Genomic DNA, 15,070 nt, shown 5'->3' with positions numbered 1-15,070 from the left:
AGTCTGGTGCCAGACTCTGGCTTGATTCCTTACTATGTTAGCTGTCACTGGAGTGTTAGTGCAGTGACATTAGAAGAGCTAGTGCTTGTCTGGTTGGGAACTGCTTTCCCAGATTGGGAACCTTAAAGAAGCCTTCACTAGAATCTTCTGGGACTCATGTTGCTCTCTGCCTCAGGACCCATGACAGCCTACCTCAGGCACTCATTACAGAAGGGGCAAAGAGAAGCGCAAGAAGTTGGCCCAGGCCAGTTTGAATCCAGGTTGATTGGACACCAAGGCCTTTATTCTTAACCTAGAAGGCACTCTCTTACCAAAATAGAAAGGACCATGGGCTCCTCATAACTCTTCCCCCAGGGTGCCTCTAGTGGGCCAATTGTGTGTTATAGCTGGTAAAGGTTCTGGGGACAAAAATGAGCAAATACATAAGCTTCCTGGCAATAATTTAGTACCATCATACAATCCCAAGGCAGGGTTCTAAGTTATAGCCCCATATGATAAGCAGAGATACAAGTCTTTAAAAGGTAAGAAAAGCTGAAATTATTATATATGGGTGTATGCATATATGTGCATGCATACATACATACAATATATATACATATATATATGCATATATACGTGTGTGTGTGTGTGTGTGTGTGTGTGTGTGTGTGTGTGTGTGTGTATGTGTGTGTGTGTGTGTGTGTGTTGCAAAGCTTATATACATTTGGTCCTAGTCCATTAGAACCTGAAACCTTTCTGAAAGAGTCTTTTCTTACTTTTAAATGTTTTTCTATAAGTTTTAGCTAACAAATGTATGGTATAGTTAGCAAATGATGGATAGTAGGAAGTAGCTAAGGGTTGAGATCTTTGGTGGCTGAAACCATAGACACACGTTTCCCTTAGTTCCCTTCTGTATTCTCTGAGCTGGCTACCTTCCTTACTGCCCCCTTCTTTTTTCTTCCTAGTGAATTCTAGCTCTTGCATGTTTATCCTTGTCTTTAATGTGCCTTTTTGAACTTCATATATCATGTAAGAAAACAGAATCAGCAATCATTCAGTAATTACTGAGTAATTAATGCTGAAATTAGCCACCTATTACAAATGGTCTGCTCATTTTTCTATATAACATCAATTTATTTGCCTTGTTCCCTTGTAGCATTCCTTCTGTGAACTCTGGGTTACAATGGCTCAGTGTGATAAACCTTATGCAACCCAATACTTTGTACCCCTGTGATTTTGCCCTGGCTTCAACATGTTTTCAAAATCTTTTGCTTTTCGAGCTGCCTTGCCATAGACAAAGAACACATATTGTGCTTTACAGCGACATCAGATACCAGAGCCCCTAGGGTATGCCTTTGTGAACATACACTGCTGGTTACTTCACATGGCCAGGTTCTGGTTCTGCCATTGTTGTGGCATGTTCTTGTGATGGAGCCATTTCCCCATGTGTGACAAGATCTTTACCATCATGAAACAGAGTTGCTGTGGTGACCTACACAAGACCTGGGCTTACAGCTGTGACCATGACATAAGAAGAACAATACAGCCATAGCCAGAGCAATGACAATAGTGATAAGTCTGTTAGCATTCCCTCCTTAAAGGAGTGAGGAGGGCCATCAGACCGTCATTTGGATGCTCATCATGGATTCCTCTTGTCTCCAACATGTATGTGGTCTTGGGGAGTGCTAGAATATACAGGGAGTGGAAGACTGACTGGAGGTTAGGACTCCAGTGGTGCAGTTTTTCACACAACCCATGTTGTGTGTGTGTGTGTGTGTGTGTGTGTGTGTGTGTGTGTGTGTGTGTGTGTGTGTGTGTGCGCGTGTATGTTGAGCTAGGAGTGGGGAGTAGTTTTCAATGATGCAATTCTCTGACTCAAAATGCTCCTTTAAGTAATAAGCTTTTTGGGTCATTAAATGGATGTGGGTAGAATAATTTCTTTGGTCAGTAATATCTCCCTAATTCAGCTGAAAAGACTTTTCTTTGTGTCTCCGCTGGAAGTCATGCAACATGGGTCTAGCTCCCTCATATATTTCCAAAGATTCTCCAACCTCGTAAGTATGACAGGCTGAAAACAGAGAGCCCATGTTAGGGGTTCTCGCTTTATAAATAAAGATAATTATAACATACACCTCTTGGTGACTCTATGAGGGCTTATACAGTGTTTTGTGAATGTGGTGTGTCCTACCTGATGCAGAAAGCAGTCAGTTGTCCTTAATTGCTATTAACAATAGTAACATGGTGATCTTTGTCTCCATGGCATGCAAATCCTCACATCCTTGGTCGCTTACAGGAGTGACTATGTGCAGCTATCTGCCTAGCTGCTCTTTTTACATTGCTTATATTGAAAAACCAAAATGGTTTAACTATGCATTTTCCCCTACCCACAGCCACAGCCATTCTGATGGCTTCAGAAATATGAAGCACCTTTGGGGTTTTGTAGCAATTAGAAAGGGATAGTGAGATTAAGAATTATTTCTTGGAAAAGTTCAGGGGCTGGACCTCCAAGGAGGGCTTAGGCTACCAGTTCCATTTCAAACAAGGACAGAACAACCTCTAACCCCTCAAAAGGGATAAGCTAAACACACAACTGGGAGAGACACACAAGGCGTTTCCTTTGGAGCACATGATGACTGATAGGTTGAGAACTCCAGCACCGAGCAAAGCCTTTGTTTGCACAGCTGGGAAACACTCCATTAACTCTGGTTTGCGAAGGGGAATCAGCTAGCGCTCATTTCAAATGTTGGCACGCTGCACATTAGAGAAGGTTATCGCCTCTTTATGGGATATCTGAACTTGCCTACCATCTTTGCTGCTGTCCCAGTTCGCTTGTTTATGCAATGGTGTGAATTCAGCATTTAAACTGCCCAAGCCTGTCTCCAGTGGCAGGGATTGTTTTAATGTCTTTAAAATGGCATGCTGCTTTGCTTCATTAGGACTGGTTCCCTTAGGGCAGGCCCTACTTAGGGATAAAATGAAACAAACCAATATGCTCCAAGTCTCCCTGGATTTTGCCAGCCTGGTAAAGGAGGCAGAGAACTAAAGCCCATGAATGTCCCCCCCAGGCATGCGTTTCCAGTGGAAAGTATCTGAGGCCCACTGGATATGAACTGTTTCCATGGCTACCAGACTTCTAAGGAAGATTTTTCGGCCTAGACAGTAGGTTCTTGAACACCAGGGATCCAGGGATGGCATAATGGCCCTCACTATCCTCCCTCCTTCAGGGTCACTCTGTGGTCAGGCAGTTCAACCTGTCAGCAGGCTTCACTTTGGCCTTTCCCTGGTCTGCACAAGTCCTGGATGCTGACAGTTCATTTCACTGAAGAACTTGGTTGAGTCAGGGGAAAAACATGTAACAGGGGTGGGTGGGGATTCGGACCCCATGTCACTTGAGATGAAAATGCTATGCTGCCTCCATCATGTAACAATCCAAGACCATAAACAAAGATTTAATTAATGACCATAGATGAATACTTGCTTGCTGAAGTTACGTGGATAAAAACCTCATGACTGACGCAACATGAAGCCAGTGTTTACATGGGCGCAGATGAGCGGAACCTAACACTGTCATGGTGAGTGTGACTTTGAAGAGAGGCAGACAGTGACATTCTGTTCACCAAACCCCATCAGCAGGAAAGTTGAATCACAAAGGTGAAACTATTGAGAGACATTGGTTGTGGTGAGACAGGCGTCCAGCAGGAACAAGGGGTTTTTAGTGGCTCCCAAGGCCTATCCCACTAACAGCTATGCTTACTTCTATGGATTTTTTGAACCTATAAACTTTATAGGCTAAACCAATTCTAGAGCTAGGTCCTGGCTTGACTAAATAGTCTTGCAAAAATATTTCAAAGATTCTTATAAATGACAACTAAAATGAAATTATGATACAGTATTAGTTGATTAAGACAAGGTTCCAATTTGAAGAATTTTCATCAGCTGGACACAGACAGTAAAAGCAGTCACCTATGACTTAGGGCCTACTAGCTGATGGGGAAAATTGCAATCTGGTGTGGCAGGGATAAAAATAAAATGTTTTAAAAACAAAAGAAAGGAATTTTTTTGCCATGGCCACAGAAAGGAGGGAACTGGGAAGCATAACTTACTCTCTATTCAGATGTCAACCAAGTTCTAAGATGTACAGAGGGGCCTCGGCTGTCAAAGGGAGTCTGGGTTTTACTCAATTCCCTAATCCCATGCCTCCTCCATTCCACTGCACCTGCTCCTGAAATGAAGCCAAACATGTGACCCTGAGATGAGCAGGATGACAGACACTTTCATGAGGCAAGCCAACCTATAAACAAAAATAATTGTACTACTTGCTTCTTCAGAGATCCAAGGAAACATTAATTCTCTCCCACACTGCCCTTCATTCTTAAAGGTGAGGGAATGAAGATTTGCTTAAAGGACCATTCCAAATAGAAGCGGCAAATGGTAGGCAAAGTCAAGAGAAAACACTATGGGAGCAGGCTTGTTTGCCTAGCTCTAAGAACTGCCGACCCATATTTTCCCTCTGTGGGCTTACCTCTGCACAAGTCTGATGGAGTGACCCAGGCTGGGTGGCATAATCTTTTCTGGGAAGAGAGGTTGCAAGTTAAGAGTTTAGATTTGCTGGTCAGTGTCCAGGGGAGAGGCTACCAGACCTAGCATGTCTCCTGCATACTATATGTTGTGCAATGGGTGGGGCAGTACAGGAAGACCATTTCAAACACCACACATATCCAAAGCAGCAAAGATTTATCCTCAGAGAGAAATGATGTAGACATGTAAAGAAACCCCACAAAGGAAAAGGAAAGCAAAAATACATCTTCCCTGCTCTTTCCTGAGACTTGACCTTCTTCCCACTTAAGGTTCTGAGTCACTCCCTTCTTTTCCCAGAACATTCTTTTTCTTTTCTTCTTTTCTTCTTTTCTTTTCTTTTCTGTCTTTCTTTCTTTTTTTGCAGAGAAACAACTTTGGTTGCTCAGAATAAAGTTAAGTTTTTCTTAAGTCATCAAAACTGCAGCTGAGACCTATAAAACTTTCATCACATCTTTCTTCCACTAATATCCAAACACTACCGTATTGATGAATTAAAGCTTACAAGGCCAGTAAAAGGGAAGACCACCTAAGTCCATCAGTACCAACTACTGCAGAACAGTAGTTCAATACTAATTTATAGGTGCTTAATCACTTATAGATTTTTTTATTTATAAATTCAATTTATTCCCAATTCCATCAGTGTATCAGAAACAATGCATGGGGCAAAGACCAGGAATGGAAGTAACAGGCCTTTCTAGTTAGTCTAGTTTTTTGAATATGATTTTTTTGAATTTTTATGAATATGAATTTTTATGAATATGAATATGAATAATTTTTATGAATATGAATAATTAACTTACTTATGTTGCAAGCCATCCCAGGAGCTCTTGAGTAAAATTTGAGGCTAGGCTCTGTCAGGCAGCCAAGATGAAGTCAGAGTCCAGGCTGCTCTCATGGAGCTTGTAGTCTCAGAGGGAAAGGAAACCAGATCTATAGGTCACTGGCCACACAGGAATAACGTGAGTACTCATGTTCTAGGAACAGAGCTACTAGTGTGACTTGAATGACTTCCTGACCCACCTACAACCTTTATATTGTGTGGGTATTACACCACCTGCCTTGACTTCTGCAGGTGATGAAGCTCAGAGCCATCCTAATAGTAGATGGTAGAGGTTGAGTTGGAGGTTTCTTGACCATATAGAAAAACGAGAACTAGACTAACTAGAAGGGCCTGTTACTTCCATTCCTGGTCTTTGCCCAATGCATTGTTTCTGATACACTGATGGAATTGGGAATAAATTGAATTTATAAATAAATTGAATTTATAAATAAAAAAATCTATAAATGATTAAGCACCTATAAATTAGTATTGAACTACTGAACCTAGCATGCCATCATTTCACTAATCCTTCTGTTTAATAAAAACCAACAGAAGAATGGGATACAAAATTACAGTTCTATAGGAAGAATAAACACAAGACCTCTACTGCACAAGCATATAGACTACAGTTAATGACAATGTCTATATTTTTGAAATCACCCAGAATCTAATCTCAGTACAAGTACATGGCAGGAAGGTAATGGAATTCATATAAATTGCCTTGATTTGTCCATTTCACAATATAGTCATATCTCAGAAAGTCATACTCTATACCATATATAGTTTGTATATGCCAATTAAAAAATTCAAAGGAAGAATTATTACTACTCCCATGCTGAATTAAAGTTAATTTCACTAGTCCTGTGGCCAAAGTTTTGTCATGGAAAATATCAACCTAGAAATCCCAAAGGCCCCACACACAGTCTTGGCACACATCTAGTGTGGACCATAGCCATCTGTCCACTCACTCAGGGATCTGAGTGTGGGAAGGCTGCTGAGTCCCATCTCTATTCCATCTGGAACACGGAGTTTCAGAGTTCACAGAAGCAAAAGGAAGAGTGTGGATGCCCAAGGCAGTTCCTAGATGCTTTATCTCAGATTTAACCCATGTTGAATTCCTTCGCACTATAAGAACCTGTTTTGAAGACATGCTGGAAGACTGGGAATGGTGATGGAAGCATTTGGAGCACAGTAAATGCCTCTGCACAGTTGTTCTTCCATGATTTCTCAGCTACTACTAAACAGAAAAGAGGCATAGCCACTAGACTGGGACCTCAAAATATAGAAACATATTTTGGGAAGAGCTGTTATACATTCCTCATTTTATCTTAGAATTATAACCTCCTTGTCTATTCTAAATCATAGGCAGAAGCTAAAGGGGTATAAAATACAGTTAACTAGGAGGATATATTTATTTACATATTATCAAGTAGGTAGTCTACTATTCTTATAGTATAGTAGGGTTACTACGCTTAAGTTTTGCGTATTTCAAAATAATTAGGAGAGAGGATTTTGAATTTACCCAACACAAGGAAATGATAAGTGATGGGTGTTATGGAATATTACTTTAACTAGGCAAAAGCGTGTTACATTTGTTTATCGATGCAAGGATGTGTGTTTAATTATGTGAAAATGTGTCAAATTTGTTTTATCTGTTTGTCTGTGGCACCTGATTGGTCTACTAAAGAGTTAAATGGCCAGTAGCTAGGCAGAAAAGGATAGTGGGGCTGGCAGGCAAAGAGAATAAATATGAGGAGAAATCTAGGTTAAAAAAAAAAAGCATGAGAGAAGAGAGGAGAGAACAAGGGAGATGCCTGGGGGCAAGAGCCAAGCAGCCAACAGTCTACCAGACATAGAGAAGCAGAGAAATTAAAATATACAGAAGTAAGAAAGGTAATAAGCCCCAAGGCAAAAGGTAGATAAACAGGTTAATTTAAGTTAAAAGAGCTAGCCAGAATTGAAACTAAGCTAGGGCAAACATTTAAAACTAATAATAAGTATCTATGTCATGACTTGGGAGCTGGTTAGTAGCCTAAAAGAAGAAGCCTAGTATATTTGGAATTCCAATGTGAGGCCTGAATTTCCACATAAGGCCTGAGATAGTGGAAGAAGCAGCATGGGCACCCCAAGGTGAGGGGTTGAATGCAGTTCCCAGTCACACACCTCTGGACTGGGCCTATGAGCTGTTTAAGGCTCAGTTTTCACAGACCTGAGGAGGGGTTGGAGCCAGCTGCCAAAACCATGCAGAAGACCCAGTAGTGGCTTAGCAGTTTAATGTTTTGCTCATGCAGACAGAAAAGGTTGGAGATATGCAATAAAGCAGGTTCTGGCAGGAAAAAATATCCTCTAAACACGTTACAATGTGTTTAAAAATGTATGTTGGCTAAAGAAAGAAAAGAACACGGGTTTGGACAGTCACAGAAAAGACTAAATACTTTAAAATAATGAAACAGAGAGTAAGTCATATAGAGATGGGAAATACACAGGGATTGGGGTCTTGTAGGTTGTTGTGTTAATTTTGAATTTTTTGAATGCTGGTGAGTGAACAACAGCTGCTGAGAGACAATGGATTATTAGAGGGACTGCTGAATTAAAACAGCTTAGGTACTTTAGGAATGCTTTAACTTTAAAATGGAAGTCAAAAAATGTATTGCTTTGGGGAAGAGGTTATGCTTTTGTTTCCACAGGAAAGGGAAGACTGCAGATTCATTCAAGGTTAATAATGATTGGTTTTGATCAGGAAGACCCCACCCCCTGAAAATTCTGAGTACAGATATAAAGAAACAAACTACGGAAAAACTACAAAACAGGTGATGTATATTTTACCTACTCAAACATAAAACAATAAAATCATCTTTGGCTGACTTGTGTACAATGCACAGTCCATTCTCATGTTAATGTAGATATGTATGTTAACTTTGAAAGCTTGTTGAGATCAAGGAGACCAGACACCAATGAAAACAGGTGGCCCTGGTGATGAGTCTCTCAGAATACTCCTGTTGCCATTTCCTCAGAGGTCTGCATCAAGAACATCTTCAATGCTTCTGGCTGAGATGGTCCAGTCTCAGACTATTCTAGCCAGGACTTTAGACAATCCTTGCACTTTCCAATTGCACAGAGAATAGACAACAAATGGTATAACTAGTTTTCCCAGGAGTTGACCAATATCTCAATCATCTCAGGTTCCCTAAAGATGTCATCATCCCCAAACAACAGAAAGCAGTCTAGAAAACACATTGCCCACATTTCCCAGAAGTGTGTGTGTGGGGGGGTAGCTTATTGTCATTCGGTAGATTATGGGTGTTTGTCATCATTTAGTAGAGATATAGGAATATAGAATAAGAAGACAACTATTGCCTGGTGGTGGTGGCTCATGCCTTTAGTTCCGGACTCGGGAGGCAGAGGCAGGCAGATCTTATTTTATTTTTTCTTATACTGTATGTATGTATGTTTATATTCTTGTTTGGTGTATTATGCTTATGCAGCTCATTTAGCAATGTAATATACAATATACAATTAAGAGATGGAGGTTAGTAGTTAGTCATCTATAATAATCAAACTTGTAATTACGTTAGGTACATTTTCAAGATTACACAGATATATTTAGATATATGGTCTTTAAACATTTCAAGGATCTAGAGAATATGGCATTTGAGATGTTTAACAACCTAAGCCTTTTCATGACAATGAGACACATCTGTTCCTGGCAGCACCAATTTACATGAGAGGGAATGATGGGCATTGAAAAAAAGCTACTTATGGCGTTTGCTTTTATTGTGGCAAAAGCTAGCCATTTGGGCAAGAAACTGCTTTTGCCTTGACTGCTGACTGCATGCTGTAAGCTGGACAAGCAGAACACAAAGGAAAAAGACTGCTAAACTTTACCAAAAGAAAGTAGGACAGTCCTTCAAAATTCCTGCTTCACAGAAGAGTCTGCCAGATATTTTAGGTCTGTGGGCCAAAGATGGATGCCCCAATGTTGCAAAGGAACTGTGAGTGACTGTTCAGGCAGTCAGATGTCTGTCCTTTCTATAGGTTTGGAAGTGGCTTACACTATACTTCCTGTTTACTCAGGTAATATTATATCCTTCTGGGGTCATTGATGAAGTTGAAAACTAGATAGTTATATTTTCAGTTTCCCTTACTTATAATAGAAGGTAAATTAGGTACAAAATTTTGGACTCACCAAGACCAGATTAATAATGGAGTATTTCATCTGAATTTGCCAAATACAAATGGGTTGGATACTGTATATTGAATTCTTACTTGATAACTGTTCTTATTGTATATTGCTCTACTATGTTAAAGTTAACATCATTCTTTTTATTTAGACAAAAAGGGGGACATGTTTTGGAATATTATTTTAACTAAGCAAAGAGGTGTTGCATTTCTTTATGCTTCGGAATATTATGTTAACTATATAAAGGTATGTTGCATTTGTTTATGTTGCATTTGTAAGGATGTGTGTTTAATTATATAAAGATATGTTGCATTTGTTTCGCCTTGACAGCCTAAGGCATCTGATTGGTCTAATAAAGAGCTGAACAGCCAGTATGTAGGCAGAGAAAGGAAAGGTGGGGCTGGCAGGCAGCGATAATAAATAGGAGAAATATAGGCTGAAAAAGAACAAGAGAAGAGAGAATGAGGGAGATGCCTGGGGCCAGAAGCCAGGCAGCCACCAGCCAGTCAGCCAGCCAGCCAGACATAGAGAAGGAGAGATAATAAGATATATAGAAATAAGAAAGGTAATAAGCCCCAAGACAGAAGGCAGATTTTTAAAAAGCCAGAAAAAAGAAAAGAAATAGGTTATTTTAAGTTATAAGAGCTATCCAGAAAGGAGCCTAAGCTAGGTTGAGCATTCAAAACTAGTTAAGTCTCCATGTCGTGATTTGGAAGCTGGTTGGTGGCCTAAAAGAAAAATCCTGGTATAGATGGGTGTGCTTGTCACCCCAAGTCTTATTATATACATGTTTTGACACATCATACTGGACCCCAAGAATATATATTATTACTATTTGTCAATAAAAAATATCCATCTTCTCTTAGGACTCCCTCTTTTCCCATATGTGTTGCTAATTCTGCCTACCAGAGACCAGCAATTCAGAGTGGAACACGTTCAGGAGACTCACCTTTATTAGCACAGGCCATCCACTTGAGATTGTCTGCAAAGGCAGCCTCCCGTCCAATGAGGTATGTGAAGATTCGAACCTAAAAAAGAGGAAAGACACACAGTGAGCTGTACTTAGCTTGCACCATCCTCTGCAGACCACATGCATGCCTAGCACACATGTGCTTTACCTCCTTCATGCTCCATGCTCCCCATCTGTAGGAACATATTTTAGACATTTGAAGTACAGTCAGCTAGAAATATATTCAGGGGGCCTTTGATCTTTGTAGCCATATGGCATAAATGGTAGTTGTTTCTCGGCAGGCAATGCAGGGCAGAGAAGAAGAGCCAGAAGTGGGAGAGCTGGCTTTGTTCCATGAATGGAAGAGAATCACCCAGGTCTAGACCAAATCCACAACTGTTTTCCTCATTCCCACAGAAAACCCAGACTGTGCGGTTCCAGAGAATAAAAACTCCACTGTGAGAGCCTCAACATCTCTCCCCAACAGAAATCACAGGCTTCAGCTTTGAGAGCTCATTAACTATCCACAGGGGCTGGTAGGGTTTTAGGTCATTAACTGAGACAAGAGGCACTGCCTGTGGCCAGGAGACCTATGGAGTCCCTCTCTAGTTACCCTAAGACATTGGCTCCCAAAGAGCAGAGAACTTACATTTTTAAAAAGCTATCACATTTTGCATTGCTTCTCCCTCGCTCTCTCCCTCTTTCCTTCTCTCCCTCTCCCTCCCTCTCTCTCTCTCTCTCTCTCTCTCTCTCTCTCTCTCTCTCTCTCTCACACATACACACACACACACACACACACACACACACACACACATGAGACCAGAACTCTTTGAAACAAAGCGCTATTCACCACAAGTAGTACTAGGTTAGATAGAAGAAGAAGAATGATGAAGAAGAAAAGGCTTAAGTCCCTTTGACACAAGTTTAGAATGATGGGAGAGGAAGACAACACTCCATAATCCAAGCCAGTCTCTCTTAGTAGGCCAAGTGCAATCCTCTGAAGATCATGAAGTTGAGGCATTACAAGAAGGGAGCCTAACACATGGCATCAAAGGCTTTATGAGCCATTGTCCCCCAGCTCAGGCAGCCTGGTGGGCCACATGATTGCTCCTCCTCCCAGGCCTTTCCTAGAGTTGTGGTTAACTAGTAACTTTTGTAGTCCAGTCTAGAAGACCAACCTCCTCAATTAGAGTCCCCTTTTATGAGGAGGAAGAAGGAGATGTGTCACCTAGCTGAGCCACCATGGAACACAGAACTTGGAACATTATTATCCAGTGCCCAAATGAATGGAAACTTACAAAGACTCACAACTATGAAAATGGAGGTCTTAGTGTCAACCTCTTCTGATTAGCTCAGGGTAACACGGAGGCTAGTTTTTGGTCATGGTCTACTTCTAACTGAAAGGGGACTTTAATTGAATATTATGGCAACAAAGCCTCAGTCTGTCCCTGTGTTTTCTGACAGACACTTTCAAGTCCTCACAGTTCCTGCACAAGGTCTTCCTAGCACAGACTTGTTGACTTCACTTCTTCCTGCATCCCTGCAGCTCTTTTCTGCACCACCCTACTAATAAAATTTGGGAACAGAGAAATGACAAAAAAGGAGCAAGAGAGAGGGGAAATAAAGATAGAAAGAAGGAAAGAGAGAGAGGGCAGGAGGAAGGAAGGAAGGAAGAAAGGAAGGGACTTAAGGGATTTTAATCTCCTGGGGAGGGAAGTAAAAGCAAAAACCTAACTCTATATATACAAAGCATGGTTACCGCCACCCTGCCCTGCCAACAAGCTGCTCTTGCTGCTCACTTTCCCTTCCTGGTCACTGTGTATGCTTGGCTGGCTCTCTTTAATTTAGGGGAACCTATGGCCCAATTAAGTACATTGACTTCCCTAGTTTCATACAGGTCTGCTCTCATAAGATCTCTGAGAGCTTAGGTAGCGTGGGTGTCTCTGTTCATTCCCCTGAGCTGTCCAGTCTGACAATACACAATATCCCAAGTAGCTGTAACCTCACAAGAGCCAGTACACACAGGACCAGAACCAGGACTAGAGTTCAGTCCCCTGAGATAGGGCTCAGGGTCTTCACAAATCCTTAGCACTGATTTCAAATTTAAGTTCTTTAAAGGTCAAACGCTAGACTGATAAAACAAAAACAACAACAAAAGCTTGCATCTTTGTTATTCTTAGGCTGGCAAGGAAGTATAAGGGATGGTTCTTAGTCTGTGAAGCCACTCATTCATCTTTGGGATCAAGGATCCCTGGGGAAAGCTGCAAAGGTAGCCATGGGTGCCGGCCTTTTTGCTGTCCAGATGAAGCAGCTGAGCAAAAACTGTTCTCTCTTGGAGGTATGGTTAAAATACAGAAAAGTGTTTGGGTAGCTGGCAACGGTGTACAGTTCCTGATTTAAAATGTGGCAACCTACTTGGAAAGCCAGTAGGATTGCGCCAAGCTTCAGATCAGTCATGATTGCTGAAGAATTGTGCTAACAAGCACTGAGTAATGAAAGCCAGCACTGTGAGTCCCACCATCGCCACCAGCAAGGCTTCCACAGTCAGCACCATCCATGGGTCAGGGACTCTGCTGAGAGATTTACAGGCTTTCTATTTGTTTTGTTGCTTTCTATTTTATTGTATTGCTTATGAAAGAAAATCAGAATCATGTTCAGTATTTCCATTTATGTACAATGTTTGGCTCTCAGTGGGCCAACCCCTTATCTGAGTAGAAGCAGCATGGACATGACTCGCTACATCACTGCCTAGAAAATAAACATAATCAGATGATATTGGGTTTATGCCCTGCATTTGCTCACAATAATGCCTTTCAACTGAGCATAAAAGGAAAGGCATTTTACTTCAAAGTATAAAACATTTTGGAGAGCAATTTAACAATATCAGGAACATTTTGTATTTGTAATTCTTTTGGCCCAGTAATTCTACCTCTAGGCATTTATCTTATAGTCAAGATTGTAGGTAAAATGCCCATGGAAAGGAACAGTCACTATAGTTGATAGGAAGTGGAAGAGCACTGAAGAGTGCATGATTTGCAAATACACCGCACAAAGAGTACAAGCATCTTCACCTTCATTACATCATGGTCAAAAATGAAATCCTTAGTGTTTCCCGAGACCTGGTTGGCTATAATCATACAATGAAATTTTGTTTCTCTACAGGAGACTCACATTTTTTACTTCATAAATTTTATACCATTAGAATGATTCAATGAGTTAAAAATAAGTAACTATTGCTTTAACAATTAAAGCACATTTTAAATGAGAAGATAGTAATGAAACTGTAATGGCCTGAAAAATTCTGAGTGAGGGTAATGAGAATAAAATTGGAGTGAAAGTCAAATAGAAAATGTTAATATGTCAAAATGAGGGCTGCTTTCCTCTACCATTAATTTAATGGAGTGCCAAAGTTCTATGTGGCATGGTCAAATGCTCTTCCTTTCCTCATTGACAGATTCTGTAGCCTGATGGGCTACATTACTTAGGAAGTGCCATCAAACCAACTTTCACTGGCTTGCTGTGAGTTCAGCTGTTTTCATGATGTAGCAAGGAACTCTAGCGGAGTCAGGTCCCGGGCAATGCTGAGACCAAGCAGACCGCATAGATGATCATGAATAGCAACTATGGCACAGGCCAGGCTAGCCCATCAGGATCTACTCTGTCATTCTTAGAAGCCAGGCCTCTGTGCTCCCCAGCCACAGGCAAAAAAGGCACCTCTCATTGTCATAGCTCAAACACAGAGCACAAGAGTGCCTGAGTCACCATACTAGCTAATTTTGATCTCTCATTTAAGTGTTTTCTACAAACCCAACTAAGCTTAATAAAATGTTTGAATGTAGTCTTTCAAAGTCTCTTCATTTCATCCAAAGGAAAACAATATCAATCTGTTCTTTTTAAAAAATAAGAGTTATATTTGACATATGCAGATGAAGCCCATCAGAGGCTCTGAGGGGTGCTGAGCACAGTGATGCAGGCCTGTAATCCTGCAATTCCAGGGTCTGGAACAGGAGGAGGGAGAAGAAAAGAAAGGGAATTGAGGAAGGGATAACAGAAGACAGGAAACATAGATGGTCCCATTCCCTCTAATTAATGAATCCAAAATCCTTATTTTTGAAAGAGTAGATGGGAAGTAGTTGCAATAGGATTCCAATAGGTCCATGGCATACCAGGAAGGAAACTGCCACCACCCTTAGCAACATATGATAGGGACAGCTTATCAGTCTTCTGAGTCCCTGCTGCTCTACATGGAAGAAATCTACCAGGAACATGTGGCCGGAGTGAAGGGATGTGGGCTTGGGAATTAAGAAAATGATAGAGTCATTTCCAGAAAGCCATGTCTATTAACTGCCAAGTTGTGTCTATCTAAACTTCAAGAGCTTTATAATCCAGTGGATCTTGGATTCGGATGACATTCTAAAGAAGTTGAGACACCAACCAGACTTGGCTGAGCCCAGCCAGCTGACTACCCTTTTCCTTTTACAAGAAGAGTGGATGTGGGAACAGCTCCCCACACTTGCTGTGCTGTGTGTTCCCCAAGCCCCAGCTGCTCCACAAGAGCACACCA

The 15,070-nt window shown here is 41.1% G+C and overlaps 1 protein-coding gene across 1 annotated transcript in view; it reads right to left on the bottom strand.

The window, feature by feature from the left end:
• The window catches only part of Cacna2d3 (calcium voltage-gated channel auxiliary subunit alpha2delta 3), an 804,511-nt gene that overhangs the window by 271,970 nt on the left and 517,471 nt on the right, over positions 1-15,070 (bottom strand). Inside the window, exon 12 of the mRNA XM_027389601.2 lies at positions 10,507-10,585. Coding sequence (XP_027245402.1) covers positions 10,507-10,585 — 79 coding nt within the window. The remainder of the gene's footprint in view (positions 1-10,506; positions 10,586-15,070) is intronic.

The sequence above is a fragment of the Cricetulus griseus genome (genome assembly GCF_003668045.3).
Source record: "Cricetulus griseus strain 17A/GY chromosome 1 unlocalized genomic scaffold, alternate assembly CriGri-PICRH-1.0 chr1_1, whole genome shotgun sequence".
NCBI classification, from domain to species: Eukaryota; Metazoa; Chordata; class Mammalia; order Rodentia; family Cricetidae; genus Cricetulus; species Cricetulus griseus.
The sequence above is the reverse complement of the archived record's forward strand: the minus strand, read 5'-3'. Positions and strand labels throughout refer to the sequence as shown.